Here is a 17,068-nt window from a genome sequence, read left to right on the forward strand (position 1 = left end):
CTATGGTTAGCAACCACTTTTACCTACCACCAACCACCTCCCAAGCCGACAACCTTCTCTTGTCAGCCATCCGTTTTACTTGTTTTCAAAATAAATTTTTTTAAAACATACGTGTACTAAACATATATTTTTTATTTTTATAAAAAACAAACATAAATATGTTTGGTATTTTCCGTAAATGAAAAACAAAATACTGTAAACTTTATCAAGTGGGACCTTAATGTCTAAGGTGAATTTCTAAACAGCTATCCTATTTTATTATTTTTAATTAATTATTAACCAAAATAAACACTTCTACTTTTAAAATTTAAAATTTCAAACAAATGTGAAATGGTCTCTTCTTGATGTGCAAGGCAAAAAAGATGGGCGCACTAAGCAATCCTAACTTTTCTGGTTTTGGAACCAATACCAAACTTCCTCATTCCGATAATACCCTCAACTGTTATATAATCACAATTTTATTTTTTTATTATTTTTACAAACCCTAGAAACACAAATTCCAAATCGAAATCGTATATGAGATCATAAACAACAAATTCCCCAAGTCAAGATTCAATTTTTTACGCAGAGATTAAGGAAAGGTGAGTGATTTTGATTTCTAGGGTTTCGTTTTCTTGCCTTTCAATGCTTAATGTGTTCATTTTTTTACTGCTTTTTGGGTATTAATTTGTAATTTTTTTTACGATATTATGTTGAAGATCTTGTCGAAGTGATTTAACTTCTAAATTTGTTCTGGAATTTATTGGAAATTTAATGTTGTTTTCTTCTTCTTTTTTTTTTTAATTTAAATTATTGATTATATGCTTGTCAAGTGTTGTTTGTTGGGGTTTAATTAAATTTGGTTAATAAATCTAATGTTGTAGGATTTGAGTTGCAGTTCTTTTGTGCTGAGGATATGATTTGGTGGGTTGTTGATTAATTGGAACCATTTTTTTTTTGGGGTAATTTTTTGTTTTTGTTTTTTGAGGGCATCATTTGTCCCTTGTTTGTGAATCATGTGGGGGTAATGGTTTGGTATTGGCTAAACTGTGGTTTATCCTCTATATATATTCAGGGGATTATTGGGTTTTTAGCACAGATCGTTATGAAGAGAGATAGATTTGAAAGTGGGCACCATATTGCTAAGGTTTTTCTTGATCAGGTCCATTATTTGTCTAAATTCATGAAACCCTAGATACATTCTATGGAAAAGGGAACTTTTTGTTTTTTTGTTTTAATTATTAACAAATGTTTATATAATACTATATAGAAGAGCATGGCCTGTATTAATCATAGGCCTCTCTGTTTTTCAATTTAGTTTCGTGCTTATGTGTGGACAAATTCAAAATGTCTTTTGGGTTTCTGATTTTGGCAGGTTTTGTGTACTTAGTTTTTCATAATTATACCCATCATGAGTTTCAAGAGAGGAACTAAAGTGGAGGTTATGAGGAAAAAGGTTCCGTTCTCATGGCACTGTGCCGAAATCATCTCTGGTAATGGGCATACTTACAGTGTGAAGTATGATTATTTTCCAGGCTCAACAAGTGAGTTTGTGGTTGAGAGGGTGTCTAGGAAGGCTATTAGGCCTTGTCCTCCTCCTGTGGAAGGCGTGAGGAGTTGGGTGGCTGGTGATATTGTGGAGGTTTATGATAATATTTCGTGGAATATTGCTCGAGTCTTGAAGGTTTTGGACAGAGATCATTATTTGGTGAAGTTACTTGGAGTTCCCCAGGAATTCAGAGTTCACAAATCAAACACCAGGGTGCGACAATCTTGGCAAGACAATATTTGGGTTGTGATCGGAAAGGTATTCTTTTTGTTTCTTTTATTTGTGTGTATGTTCTAGCGTTTGTTATATATAGTAATCCCTTTTTCTGCATTGATTGTTCTTTGTGTTTGGAAACTGTCAAGGGCATTGCATAATTCTTCTTGGGCCCTTCTAAACTGCTTTAACTTTGTTTGATATGTTTGTGAAAACTTTAGTATGGGTAGTTGACATACATTTTTTTGTTTTGTTTTGCATTTTTTGCCTCTCATCTACATGAATTTTCTGAAAGGGAAGCTTGACCTAACGGTAAAGGCTTTCCGTTGGCATCTTGATGGTGTGGGTTCGAGTTACAGAAACCAGCTCTCCAAAAATGGGGATAAGACTATATACATCTTGCTCTCTCTAGACCCTGCTTTAGCATGAGCCTTGTGCATTGGTTTGCCCTTTTATCTATATGAATTTTCTGATGATTTATGAGTTGACCTTGTTAGAGTTCTAGATTTGGGACTCCTATTCTTTTGTCTTATAGCAGGTTTGTGCATTGTTGTCACTCATAGTGTCTTTTAAAGCATTTGTATTATACCTCTTGGATTTCTAAAAATGCTTTCTTGCTTGTTGTGTTTTCTGTATGTCCCCCCATATATGTGTAAATTGTACATGGCTGTTATGTGCCATACCATCTTTGCATTGTGTGATTATATGTTGGTTGCTGCAACAGGGCTCTAGAAGTTGTGAAGATGTGAAAACTATCAAGCTGTCAACTTCAAATTGTTATCAGAAGACAAGCTTCCAAATGCCACAAGCCAATGCAAAGACCAAACTGCGAGCAGGAGATGATCGTCTTGCTGTTCAGGACAAAGCTGGATTACAGGAATCTCATATGGTTTCTTCTAGAATGCTGAAGAGAGCATCTCCCCACTTCTCCTCTCTTTTCGATGCATGCACTGGAAATGTTCAGAAAACAAGAGCAATTGAGAAAGATGGTAGGCGGCAAAGGTTTGTTCCGGATGTGTTACGAGAAAAGGTAGATGCTGTTGCTTACCCACGAGAAAATCTGGGTGAAAAATACATGCATTCTTCCTCTAACAATAGATCAAATGGATATTATGAAATGGAGAGGGAAAAACTAAGTGGTTTGGTTGCCTGTTCTCTTTCAAGAAGTTCAGAACCTTATGATTCTGATAGTGATGCATGTTCTGTTGGTAGTTGCAGCGTTACTAGTGAGAGTCCAAATAGGTTTCCTAGTCATTTTGTTGTGAGTCGTTGTCAAGATACAGATACCCTTTGTAGTGATGCAGAATCTTTTTATGGTTCACCAAAACAGGAAAACTGTCTCTCTCCTCCAGGAGAGGAAGTGTCAGTGTGTATCCATAGAATTGAGTTGCATGCATATCGGTGCACTCTAGAGGCATTGTATGCTTCTGGCCCCTTAAGTTGGGAACAAGAAGCATTGTTGACAAATCTTCGTATTACGCTCCATATTTCAAATGATGAACATTTGATGGAGCTTAGGAATTTAATTTCTTCTGGAACTGGTATTCATACATGTTAACAGTTGAAGGGTTCTCTTTTTTTACCTTTCATTGTAGGATCCTCTTTTTGTCTTTGATGTCCATGGAAATGTAACTTCTATCTCGTTTATATCATCTTCTTTTGCCTAGACAGTTGGTTTTTGTAATTTTGAAATTATGTATAAAAATTCGTACAAAGAAATGAATGTATCCTGTGTCATCCTGGTTTACTCATTTGGTTTTTGTTTTGAGACTTATAATGTGTTACACCTCGTAATAATATGACCTTGAATATTTCAGTTCTTAAAAAGAGTTGTAAGCCAAATAAAAATATATATTTGGCAGATATAAAAACATTTCTGTATTTATTTCTTACATGATATCTCTGTGAGTGTTACATTTAAGTGACACACTGATAAACATATGGCAGACATCAATTATTACTTTCAGTTTTGATTGAAATGTAATATTCAAATCATATGCTTCTTTGTTTGATGCATGTCCGTAATGATGTAAACGTTTCCAATCTATATGTTGCCTCCTGCATATTTAAAATTAGTCAGTCTTATCAACATTCTTTTTCTTCATGAAAAAACTTACTTGGGTTCTAGAGCTGTACAAAGGCACAGGGAAGCTTTATCATTGGCTACGTGCAATTTTGCATGGGAAATTACTCAGATATTAAACAACGTTAATGATTATCCAAAAGACTGATAGAAAGCACAGTTATTAGGTTCATATTTAGTGGAGTCATGGCATTAATTGTATGACATGCATTTATTCAATGCTATTTGGCTTTAATAAAACATATTTTTCAATCAAATTTAGAATAGCTACGATTTTCTCCACACTATTTGGAAGCATATGCAAGTTCGCTATTGATAAATCCCTACATTTTCCAGGGCCAAAGTTGGAGGCACGCATCCCTTGCTTCCAAAGTTCTAAAGGTGATGCTGGGGTTGCTGTCTTTTTCTTGGCATAAACAATGAGGCAATATCTGCATATTATTCCCCACAAATAGGCCAATTCACGGATTGCCATTGGTATCAGTGATTATACTGTTTCATTAATACATCCCATTTCAGTCCAGCTTTTTAGAACTGTTTTCTTCTGCTGAAGGAAGCAAAAGCATATGTCTGGGGAAGCTTTCATAAACGTCCTGATATGGAAGGTTAGTGCCATTTTAGTCTGTAGTCCATAGTTAATGACTTGTGAAGGTAAAATTCTTGTAATGCTTAATGGTTAAATAACATACAGTGCCTGCTGAAAAAGATAAAACAAAACAAATTCAAATATATAAATATTATGAACTTTGATTACCAAATTACTCTCCCTTTCTCTCTGGGTTAGTTTTACACAATTTGGTTTACTATTCTGAAGTAATACTTTATGGTCATGTTTGTTTGGGCGGATTGGATTAGATTGGATTAGCATTCCCATGACTAATAGTCCTAGGACTACAATCTTTTTGGATTGTGTATCCTATCTTGTGTTTGAGTTAGGATTATAAGGAGGGACTAATAGTCCAGACTTCGGCTTAGTCCTCTAATTTATATCCCACCCCCTTTTGCGGGATTGAATAGTCCATCATATGTGGGATACCATATCCGGATGGATTGTTAGTCCGTACTTCAATTGTTTAACCAAACTTCAGATTAATAATTTTATTGGACTATTAGTCCAATCTTAAGCTCATATCCACCCAAACAAACATGGCCTATATATTCTGAAATTTATTATCAGTGATTTTCTATTTTCCTTGAAGTATGCCATCCTAACCACACTATTGTTTGAGAGTAATAGTAGTAGGAGGTGGAGGATAGAAAATTTATTATGTTAGTGTTGAATTTTGGGATTTCACAGATTTCATTATCATGTGCCCTTGATAGTTAAGCTAACATGTTGATATATAAAGGAATATACAGAAACAAAATTAACAAAGTATTGACTATTCCATTTTTACTTTAGTTTTCTTTTAATCAAGTAACATCTGCACTCATCCTCGATTTCATGACTGAAAGAGCACCTGTTTCTCTTCATGAGTGTAGGAATTATTTTTTACTCCCTTCAGTTGAGGGTATCTGTTCTCTTTTCCTTTTAGGTTTGGTTTTCTATATTTTTTCCCCTCAAATATGTGAAGAACTTTTCTTTCTGTGCTTCATACCTTTCTTATCTTTAATAAACTTGTTCCTAATTTGAAAGAATGAGAGAGATAGTGTGTGTGTGTGTGAGTGTGTGTGTGTGTGTGAGAGAGAGAGAGAGAGAATTTAAATGACTTCTTCATTGTTCAATTAATTACAATGGACAAAAGGGCAAGGCTTTAAAGGAGCAGTGTCAAAAGAAGAAATATGCTATATATATGTTGTTCTTTCTTACCTTTTCAACCTATGTCCTTGTTGGCCTTCCTCTATTCTTTTAGCACCCTCAAAATTAATCAAATCACTCCTCCTTTTTGGCGTGTCAATTCATATCATCTCAAATGACTTTTCCTTATTTTATTTTCAGTTGATGCCACTTCTAACTTCTCCCTAATGTGTTCTTAAGTTATGTTTTCTTGTAACACCATTCATTAATTTCAACATTGTCATTTCAGCTATGCTATTTTTTGGACATCGTGTTTTTTAACCACTTAATATTATGTACCATACATATTACATCATAACAAGCCTGTAGAAGTCTTATATATCTTTTTAAACTTCATAATGATCCTATATTTATAAAAAATAAAAAATAAATAAAAAAAAACTTCATAATGATCCTATAATCATCCAACACTCTTGATGCACTCTAACCATTGAGATTTTTTGTGATTAAGGATACGGATGGTATAGAGTGGTGGAAATTTGGATTTGTTCTCTTGGGAACAGATTGATCAATTAAAAATCTTTTGGTTAAAAATCTCTTCATAAATCCTATAGTGGAATCTGATTTATGATGTGCAATAGGATTTACGCTGTCATGAATTTTGCACTAGGTGTTGAATATCTCTTGGTTAAAAATCAGGTTTGTAGGTTCAAAAGGGATGTATAAGCTTGGCACTATAATACATTAATATTAAAAACTAACACCTAGTCTACCATATAATAAATAATTTGGATAACGTGTTTAAAAGCTAATACTATTTCATAATGTTTGTCACCACCACTTGTTTGAATGGTTCACTGAACTTTTTTGTACAAATGCTGCCAAAGGTTAGGTCTGCCTCTAGTCTTACCACTCTAAACACCCTCGCTACCAGAGACTAACACTGGGTAAAGTTATCCAAATCACTAGGAGCTTAATCCAAACCAAGTTCATTTCACTTATAGTGACCCCACCCAGTTTCAATCAATTACCCAAGTCCACTAACCCATTTTTTATATAGGCCCAAACCAAAACCCACTCAACCAATTCATTAAGCCTAGACCATAAATCAACCCAGTCCAAACATCAAATCCAGCCAGTCCAGTAGCCAAAAAAATATATATATATATTTATTGTTCGTTATTTATTTCCGTTGTATTCAGTGTTTGAAATATTTTCTCAAGAGAAACAAAATAAGGAGATGTCATGAGCAATTTGGACAAATTGTTAGATCGCACTTTTTGGGGGATACTACAGGAGTTTCTCAAAGGGATTGTGAGGGTCAAGTGGAACTTGTTGATCAAGCATATCCAAACTATGAGGAAAGTGCTATTAGAAGTTCAAGAAGCCACTGAAGGGCAAGAAAATCCCACACGCAACATGGTTTTACTGAAAGAAGAGATTCTTGAACATGAAGAGTTTCAAATCGTTTGATCCTATTGATGCACTACCAATCGATTATTATCCTATTGATGCACTACCAATCGATTATTTAATCAAGTTCGAAACAGTTAATTTTATTGATTTTGAGGATTTTCTTTGTATCCTCAATCCAATATCTAGTGGACCTTGTCAACAATTTGGGAATGAAGATTAGTTGGTTTTGGAAGAAACTGAAGTAGCGGGCATATTGGAAATATTTGATTCGTTGGCATCTGAGGAGTTAAATATTTAAAAGGGAACTTGAGATCGAGTTTTTTTTCTTAGTTGGAGAGAGTGATATGGAATGTGCGCACATCAATTTTGTCTTTATTATTAATATTTATTTTATTTTTTAGCTTATTAGGAGTTTTATTAATATTTGCCTTCCTATTTTATTAGGGATTCTAATTTGATCTTTTTATTTGGGTTTTAGTTCCGTATTTGAATTAGGGTTATTTGTCTATAAATATTAAGTTTTGCATTGTATTATTTCAAGATTGTGGCCTTGTCATTAGGGTTCTCTCCTTTCTAAATCTGTATGTCTTTGAAAAAGTGCTTTAAACTAACAGGCTATTAGAAATCTTAGAAGCCAAATCCAGGAGTGATTTTATCTACTGAGGTGTCAGTTGGTTGTCTCTTTTTAACAAAGGGAAGAAAGCCAGTTTGCAAAGCCCCTTCAATTCCGAAAATGACCTTGGTTGATGGATACCTGATTTCATACATCATTGTAATTAGATAATTATTTTAAATAAAATCATGTACATGATATGCATCATAATACATTCAGTAGAAGATTTTTCTCTATGCATAAAGGTTGGCCCTTTGTTCATATAAATTTTTGAGGAGGTAATATTACCTATGTATATATACGTGGATTTGAAGCTGATTGCGGAACTACTGACTAATTGTTTACTAGGCAACATAGTATTAAGAATCTATCTTGTCTTTGGAAGTGAGAGAATCCCATACACATGGAACACAGTTCCTATACTGCAATGTCATTGAAGTGTTCTATTATTTTCTTTCTATTATATAATCTTGCTCATGGATGGAACCTAAGTTTCTGTCAGTTTTCTCCAAGTACAAAGGTTGGGTAGTCATAAATAAGTAAGTTAGAGGTGCTTTGCCAGAAGGGGTATCGTGGATGTATATAGATTGACTAAGAGGTGATTATACTTTCTGAATCAAGAGGTTACTTTGATAGAGGATGTACCTTCGAAGATATCGGGAATGCAGAAATTGTACGACTTAGGCGTTCGGCCGGTGAGAGAGCAATGAAGATATTTTTATTTTTACAGCTGTTTATTCACCAAAACATGTTTCTTCTCACTATTTTAGCTCTCATGGGTATGTGTATTTGGTTACTATTTAATTTCTTCCGATAAGTACAACTTTCATGATGTGAATCTTTATTGCTCTATTTTTTTTTAACACAAATGATGTTTATTCTAAGATTATTCTGTGTAAAATTTTCTTATTGCTTCCTTGTCTATAACAATATAACAGTTCTCCTGGTGATTCTTTTCCGGATTGTATGTGCTTTGGTCTGAATGGAGGCATTACAATTCGCCTCACAGCTCCAATTTTTCAATGCTTGGGACAGGTGGCTCTGCGCAGTCATTGCTGAGGGATAAGGTTTCTTGAACTCATCCTGTATCAGGCTCTTCCATCTTATGGTCATTTTGGAGAAAATTGGTGTTCTTTCTTTTGTGCCAAAATAATTAATGTGGGGATAGTCAAGAAAAGAATTTAAATCCACGAACATGCAGGGGGAGGGGCTGGCATGTCTGACAAAGCGGGGAGCGTAAGTAACACAACCACGTACACAATGACACAGTGGTTTTTAAAATACGTAGGACACGATACGCAAGGGACACATTGATATAAATTTATTATATGTAATTTATGAGTAGTTTATTCAAAAGAAAAAAAAATATAACACTAATTGAAATTGAAAAGTCATGTATTTTATATACCTTAAACATAAAGATATCATTCATGTACCAATTGCAATTTATAGAATACAAATCAATTGTTGAACATTGAAATACGTATGATATATTTGTTTTATAAATGTTTCAAAACTTATTTAGAGTTTACAAGTTGCATTCTAAAGAATGTAAGACAATGTTATTGTGAAGAGATTCATGGGTTGTTTTTCAAAGGGTTCAAGAAGTGTCATCGAAGTGTCTGATATTATGAACTTTAAATTTTAATTAAGACTCAAAGCATCTGCCGAGTGTCTTGTCCAGCAAAATTATTATTTTTCTCAGTTTTAAGCCTTCAGGTAAGGAGTATGCAGAATTTGTTTTAGCCTCCTTGCAAGCATGCTGTCTGGCACCCTTTGACAGTTTCCTTTTTTCTGGACTCTTCACATATTGTTAGCACACCTTTGTTGAGTCAATATCTTAACCTAGAGCGCAATTTTATTTTATTTTTGGTATTAATTAAATTTTATTTGAGCCCATCATGAATTTGGAATGAATTCATTTGTAATTCACTTTCAGGCTTGGATGAGATTCTGTGTTGATATGGTCACCGTAGAAAGCTCAAGAGTCATTTAAAGCCAGAAGAGGGGATGAATAAGACTCACAGACAAACTTGTCTCATTGTTTTAGAAGGCATAAAACAGAGCAGCAAATGAGATGAATTATCACACGAGGTATTTCCTGAGCAAGTGAAATTACAAGATGGGAACCAAGCTACCTACTGATTTTGAAACACGGACAAAGATGATGAAGTTGTCACACTAAGCAGGACCACTCTGCAGCTAAATTAGGTGTCGTCTACAGCATTTCTTGCGATTGTTGTCTGTATGGTAGTGTTGGTGGTAGCATCTGATTGAAAGAAATCACACAGCAGAGCGGGCAAACAAGGAAGCTCACGATGCCAGACTGATACAATGTGCTAACAAATAACTGGTCAAAAAGACTGGAAAGGGGAATTTTAGAGCAATTAAATGTAGTGAGTCGCAACAGGGGTGCATAGAAAATCTGCTATGTAATTGAATTCGAAGTTATTCTGCCATGAAGGCCTCATGTTAGTTGTTTAACTGGTTGTATCAATCGCTCTTCATTGTATCAGCAGGACGTGTGTATGGATTTGATGCTTTGAAAGCCATTTTTAGCAATACCCACCGTCTTACTTGTATAACTTGGTGTTGATTCTCATCATTGTCTTCTAGGTTTGTACATCAGCACAATGCCATTTAATTGCAATCTTAGCATTCTTATATAACGAACAATTGCTGTATTTTTAGGAAATAAATACTGAACTTATTTATTTATTATTTCTTGAGAACTTACGAAACTCCTTTTTAACCATGTAAATGCTTCGTTCTAAAATAAAACTGGAGAACAAAAGACAGTAAACTGAGAAATAAACCGCTGTACACATGAATCAGAGGTTGCTCCAGAAAGATGTCAGCATTTTTCCATTAAGATTTAAGTTATTTTAAAACTGTTTGAGAACTAGACAAAAAATAATACAAAATGTCAACTCATTCTCTATTTTTTTTTTACACTTTTTTTTATAGAAAATAAAAATCTACTTAAAAAAAAATTAAGACAAACTTCACTTTATCCCCTTGTGGTTTGGATCAGGTGGTGGACTAAAACTCACATTAACTTTTGTTAACAGAAGTTATAAATTGACAGTTATACCCTTCTCTCTCTCTCTTCGTTCTCTTCTTCTTCATCATGCCCAAAAGTGTTGCACCCTTCTTCTTCTTCTTCTCTCTCTCTCTTCCTTCTCTTCTTCTTCCTCCATACCCATTCAACAAATTTTCACTTCTATTCAATAAAACACTTGATTTAGCTTCATGCTACCAACTCTAACACACACACACACACACACACACACACATAAACTTGCAAACTGCATATATATAATCTATATATATATATATATATATGTATATATATTCCTAAAATCTGTTATTCCGATCAAACTATTTTAAGAGAAATATAAAAAAAATATAATTTTTATGAAGTGTATATATATATATATGTATATATTCACTGTTATATATTTATAAGGTTTGATCTTCAATTTAAGAATGAGCTCAAGAAAAAAAAAAAAAAACTTTGCAAATCTAATGATGTAATTGTTATTAACTTAAAAAATTAAAACCAAACAGGCCGTAGTTTATTTATATTGAATCAAATGTAACCTTATGAATTTGACTGTGGAGATTTGTTGATTTAAGTTATGTGCAGAAAGTGTGGCTAAATAAGAATACAGATTATGTATACATATATAAACATTAGATTTGTTGATTTGAATATATACATATATATAGCTACAGATTATATATATACATTAATTTTTGATAAAAATTATGTTGTTTAAATTAATTTAGAGTTTTATTTTCGATTGTAATTTTAAAGTGGAAGACCCATGTCACCTCTTTACAAATTTAATGATCTTAAAGTGCGGTTTAATCCACAAATTACATCGAGATTATATGATTATATTCGAATATCAGGGAAAATACGCACATGACCCAAACTATAAGAGAGTAAAGTGAAATTTGTCCAAAAAGCTAATTCACAAAACTAGGAAGCCTACCAGTCTAAACAATAGTTTTAGTAAAAAGTTGTTTAAAATGTCCTAAATAAGTACACTTTTTGACTTTTTATAAAATATTAGCTGAGTATAAGTTATGTTTGAAATGATGTAATAGAAAGGTAATGTGACTTAAATAAAATGATATGACTTAAATAGAATAGCGACTTTTTGACTTTTTTTTGAAGATGTCAAACTTGACCTAAGTATAAAAATTGTACTGCTAGCATAATTTTAGTTACACAGGACTAGACAAAATGAATTTTAGTTAGGACTAGACAAAATGAATGACACCTATTGTGCCTTTCATGTAATTTGGTTTTCCAATCCATAGAACTGTTTGTTAAATAGGAGATAATTATTTCAAGGGACCTCTGTAAACAAGGTCCCGGAGCCATCAGCACCTACAGAAACACGTAATTTGGTTTTCCAATCCATAGAACTGTTTGTTAAATAGGAGATAATTATTTCAAGGGACCTCTGTAAACAAGGTCCCGGAGCCATCAGCACCTACAGAAACAATCAGGAATATGTCTTCTTAACCGCATCTTCGTTAACAAAGCCATGGTGGACACAAGTTATGTCATCAACTTCTGCCAAAAACAAGAAAGCTCAATATCAAACGAGAATTAAAAGTCCGCACACATCATACCCTCTTCACAAACAAATACCAAGCAACATATCTAATAACAATTCCAAACCACCCTACACATATAATCCAAAATGCTCTCAACAATTGGAGCTGGAAACATAAAATCCTAAGAAAGCCATGTATGATAGAACACCAACGAACCCATCACAAGGGGAATGAGACACGACTTGGGCTGTAACTTCTCTCCGAGGAGGAATCCCATCATCTATTCAAATGCATCATCATCATCATCTGGAAGGGGCTGACTTGCAGCTGCAGCAAGCTCAGCCTCATGCCTGCAGAAATCACCAACCACCCACACAGTATATCCACAGTTAGGAAGCAAATTAATGACGGGGATGAAGTAATTATAAAAACACTAATGACGCATGTGCTTGCACAAGGAGATAGGGAAGGAGGTTGTGCAAGGAGATAGGGAAGGAGGTGGGGGATCTAAAAGGGTTTCCAATGGTAAACTATGGTAGTAGGAAGAATATTTCCTATAATAATCAGTTCTCAATGAGTTCCAATGCAAGGAAGACTGGTTGGGTTACCAAAAATTTTGCCAAGCATGTACACAAGAGAGAGAGAGAGAGAGAGAGAGAGAGAGATGCATAGTTGTAATTAAAAGGAAACAAAAACTTACTGTTGCTGAGCAGCCATGTCAATCTGCACTTCTGGAGGGGCAAGGGCGGGAGACTCCACAAAATGCAAGTTTGCATCTCTGCAACCAGAAAAACATTTTTGGTACCGAAAGCCTTAAACATGCATAACTAAGAGAAAGCGTAGTAATGTCTATTTCAAAGGGTCTTTACCCTGCAAGTTTTCTGGCGAGGTACAGGAAAGGTTTCTCAAAGTTGTAATTGCTCTTTGCTGAAATCTCATAGTATTGCAAGTTCTTTTTCCTATGGAAAGTAACTTGCTTTGCCTTCACTTGCCTGTTCTTCACATCAACCTTGTTTCCGCAAAGCACAATTGGAATATTCTCACACACCCTGACATTGATAACATGAAAGTACTTGAGTATTTCAAAACTGTCGCACAGTAGTCTAATCCAACCAGAAACTATGAAATTAAAGATCTTTGAAACTTACCTGCAGAGATCCCGGTGCCATGTGGGAACATTCTTGTAAGTCAATCGGGCAGTTACATCAAACATGATGATGGCACATTGTCCATGGATACTGCACGTAATACAAAGCTTGAGCACAATACTCAGATAATATGAAACATAACAAACATCCCACAAATAAAAACTTCATCTTGGTACCATATTCAACCTAAAATTTATTGTGCACCAACTAAATAAATGAAATCCTCCCAAAGCTAACATCAAAACTACTTAAGAAATCAGTGATGGGCATGGGTGTTAAAATCAAGATCTTATGTAGGACCGGTGAGAGGGTTCCACGGATTGGATCGAGGATCATTATATTTTACTTCAATTAAAGAAAAAAAAATTATAATGATGACGTACACTACAGCATGGTGAAAAATTACCATCCCAATGATCCTACTTGCAATGCTGCTATAATACTTATTCTACACCGAATTGGATCACTTCGACAATCTAAGGTAGGAGAATTGGATCACTTTGACAATCTAAGATAGGAGTAACAAACGATTCAATGATCTGGATCTCATTTTTACATGATTATTGATTGGCAATCTAGACAAGCAGAGACATCAACAGAGAGCCATATATCCTAAGAAGCATGAACACAGACACAGACACAATACTACACGAACACACCGACAGCAACTTTTATAAAATGCAGGACATGACACGGAGGGAGACGCACAAAATATATAGCTTTATGTATTATTATATATCATGTATATAAATATATCATTCAAAGATAGTAATAAAAAAAATGCAACAGAATGCTAATTGTTTCGTAAATCTACATTATGTTTCTTTTATCTTTGCACCCTGGGTTATTTTGTTCAAACTTATAATTAGTTTCACGTGTGTCCAAGTGATTGACACTTGTGTCCCCTCCCCCCCAAAGTGTCTGAAAAGCGACCAAGTCTAAAAAAATTAGTATTCCAATTTCCAATATGCTGTGGTATTTGACACCATTGATGTCAGGCAACATTATGTCAAAAACAAGAAACAAGAAGAAAAAAAAACATAAAAAATTATTTAAAATCCAATTATGACCAAAAAAAAAAAAAAAAAAAAAAAAAAAAAAAAAAAACCCCACTGATGAACATTTGCTCACAAAAAAACAAAGGTTCCATCTAGAAAACCGCTATTCTTAGATATAACTGAAAAATATTTTATTCATACTTATTAAAATAAAAAGGCACAAATATTTATCACATAAACAAAGCTTGATACTATATTCAATGTGGGATCCAATATACTTCTAGTTCTAATAATTTGGTCATACATTGAACATGTATAGAAGCAAATGGCCATGTATTGAATGTGTATAAATTACAATAATACATCTTAATATTTGCCACACAACAGAAATTCGGCTATGATCAAACAAATAAAACAAACAGATTTACTTACTAGTAGCCATCCCTAAGGCCACCGAATTTCTCCTGCCCTGCTGTGTCCCAGCAATAGAACCTAATTTTTCCACAGTTGGTGAAGAAATCCAGAGGATGAACTTCCACGCCAATGGTTGCTATTCATGATAAATACAACAATAAATAAATATAAGATGGTCTTACACATAAAAATAAAAACCCAGAAAACACAACCTAATACAAATTCAATACAAAAGAAAAAGGTGACCCATTTTTCAGCAGACTTACGCTCATATTTCTTCTCAAATTCACCAGTAAGATGTCTCTTCACAAATGTCGTTTTCCCTATATCACACCAACACTTTGATTTCAGCATAAGACAACTTCACTGAAGCTAATACCATAAAAGCAACATGTAATAAAAAGGCTAACTATAAGAAATGGAAACCAAAATTAAATAAAGGGAGTGTTTGGCAAAGGGTTTTTTTTGGCTTTTTGGACTAAAATCTACAAAATGACAAAATAAGCTAAAATAGTCAATAAGACGAAATGTTAAATCAAACTCATAATCATTGCACTTTTTCTCTCACAAACATCAACTACAAAAAAAAAAAAAAAAAGAACAAACAAACAAACAAACTATCTTTCCAAACACAAAAATTTTAGCCTATTAAAATAGGCTACTAGTATAGCAACTTCTCAAACACTCACAAAATAAAGCTTAGTTTGTTTAGAATGAAATAGGTAGAAAGTGAAAGAAAGAGAATTTTTTTTTAGCTTGAAAGTGGTGGAAAGTGAAAGATTTCCTGTACAACCCAAATTAGCATTGTAACTAATTTTTTATTTCTTGCAAAAAGACACAAGAAAAATTAAATGTATGAGTTATCTATAACTAAACTTTTAAATTTTTCTATCTTTTTCTTACAAAATTTTCATCTTAATCAAATGCTTGCAAGAAAATATATTTTCTTTTCTATTTCTTTTCTTTTCTTTCACTTCATTTTATTTTAATTTCACTTTCTACCAAATTGTCTTTCTAATCAAACGGAGCTTAAGGAAATCATAAAAATGAAACAACCTAACAAGAAAGACCTAAATCAATAACAGACACTAGAAATCAGCCAACATCAATCAAACCCCTAAAAATGACAGAATAAAGCAATGAAAAGACCTAAACAATTAATTTTATAGAAACTAATAATATTTCTGTGTTTACTTTTGATCAAATCCCTAAAACAACGATCACTCAAAGAAATTAACTTCTAACCCCATATTTTCTCAGCAACCAAACAGATTATACTGATTAAAATAAATAAGAAAGGTTACCTGTTCCACCATCACCAACAATTACAAGCTTGAAACTGGGATAATCAACAGTCTGCTGATTTGGCAAAGCCTACACCACAAACAACCACAAATCACTACAAAAAAAAAAAAAAAGAAAGAAAAGAAAGAAAGAATATGAACCCTAGCCTCTCTATGTTTTGAAAAAAACACATTTTCCATAGAAAATGAGATCGAAAGAGAGGGAAAGTCGTAGAGAAAAGGATGAGGACTCACCATTGATGACGTCTGAGACTTGGCCGAGTCGAGGATAGAGAGAGGGAGAGAGAGTGAGAGGGTTTGAGAGTTTATATGAGACCGAAGTGACAGGTTTTGCGATTTGAGACCTAAAACATAGCTTTTAGCTGACGCGACTCTCTGGACCGTCCGATTAGAATTAAAAAGAACCCTCGGATGAGTTCTACAGATCACATGCAGCTCACGTGATCGGACCTAGTTGGCAATTTTGAATTTCAAATCTACCCCGTCCACATGGGTTAAAATAACTCAAAATAAATTAAAATAATTATTTAATTTATAATCATTAAATCAATTAAAAAAAATCAATTAATTTTTTTATTTTAATTAAATTAAAATAATTAAAAAAACAAATAAGCAATTAAAATAATTTGGAAAGTGGGTCAAAGACACACTAGTCCGGCCCATATTAGCCCAGCCCAAATAAGTGATAATATAGGAATTTTAACAAGAAATAAGACTTTTAAATTATTTCACACTGTTTATATAGAATAATGTTCTCTCAATCTCACCTTTTAAAGATGTGGAATTACGCCTTTAAAGATGTGGAATTAAGAAGACTAAAGATAAGAAAGAGAGAAGTATGAGACCGCTTCATATGAAGGTTAGCCACGTTATTGAGCGGGCAAAATTATTGAGATGTAACACTACCCATTTATATAATACTAATTTTAAGAGAAATTTTATTTACATAACATAAAGAATCTCAGTATATATCATTTATATTATTCATATATATATATTTTGAAATAAAATTAAGGCCTTGTTTGGTTTGTGTTTTCC

The 17,068-nt window shown here is 33.6% G+C and overlaps 2 protein-coding genes and 1 long non-coding RNA gene across 19 annotated transcripts; 1 reads left to right on the plus strand and 2 right to left on the minus strand.

Moving 5' to 3' along the window:
• Positions 1-317: 317 nt before the first annotated feature.
• Positions 318-10,309, plus strand: LOC114269709 (protein AGENET DOMAIN (AGD)-CONTAINING P1). Of its 17 annotated transcripts, XR_014344476.1 has the most exons (8): positions 506-581; positions 864-903; positions 1,055-1,141; positions 1,355-1,786; positions 2,466-2,771; positions 4,161-4,429; positions 8,530-8,658; positions 9,531-10,309. XR_014344476.1 is itself a non-coding variant. In XM_082894666.1 (5 exons), exons 3-5 carry the CDS (start codon positions 1,391-1,393, stop codon positions 4,245-4,247), a joined length of 789 nt encoding a protein of 262 aa, XP_082750792.1. In that variant the 5' UTR covers positions 454-581; positions 1,055-1,141; positions 1,355-1,390; the 3' UTR covers positions 4,248-4,582. The 17 variants fall into 17 exon arrangements, 8 of the variants coding, with proteins under 8 accessions (XP_028066867.2, XP_028066869.2, XP_082750792.1 ...); XR_014344477.1 differs by lacking the exon at positions 864-903 and having other exon boundaries at positions 454-581; XR_014344471.1 differs by lacking the exons at positions 864-903; positions 1,055-1,141 and having other exon boundaries at positions 318-581; positions 8,530-8,827.
• A 1,555-nt stretch (positions 10,310-11,864) lies between these two features.
• Positions 11,865-12,142, minus strand: LOC145802118 (uncharacterized). The gene is made up of 2 exons (XR_014344481.1): positions 12,068-12,142; positions 11,865-11,961 (listed from the first exon to the last, which is right to left on the minus strand). It is a non-coding gene; the product is annotated as an uncharacterized LOC145802118 (long non-coding RNA).
• Positions 12,143-12,170: 28 nt separating this feature from the next.
• LOC114269710 (GTP-binding nuclear protein Ran-3) lies at positions 12,171-16,500 on the minus strand. Its single transcript, XM_082894668.1, has 8 exons — positions 16,265-16,500; positions 16,031-16,100; positions 14,993-15,049; positions 14,745-14,862; positions 13,315-13,404; positions 13,036-13,215; positions 12,867-12,944; positions 12,171-12,516 (listed from the first exon to the last, which is right to left on the minus strand). Exons 1-8 carry the CDS (start codon positions 16,265-16,267, stop codon positions 12,447-12,449), a joined length of 666 nt encoding a protein of 221 aa, XP_082750794.1. The 5' UTR covers positions 16,268-16,500; the 3' UTR covers positions 12,171-12,446.
• Positions 16,501-17,068: the final 568 nt, after the last annotated feature.

This window comes from Camellia sinensis, chromosome 11 (genome assembly GCF_055761805.1).
Source record: "Camellia sinensis isolate YWXY chromosome 11, ASM5576180v1, whole genome shotgun sequence".
NCBI lineage: Eukaryota > Viridiplantae > Streptophyta > Magnoliopsida > Ericales > Theaceae > Camellia > Camellia sinensis.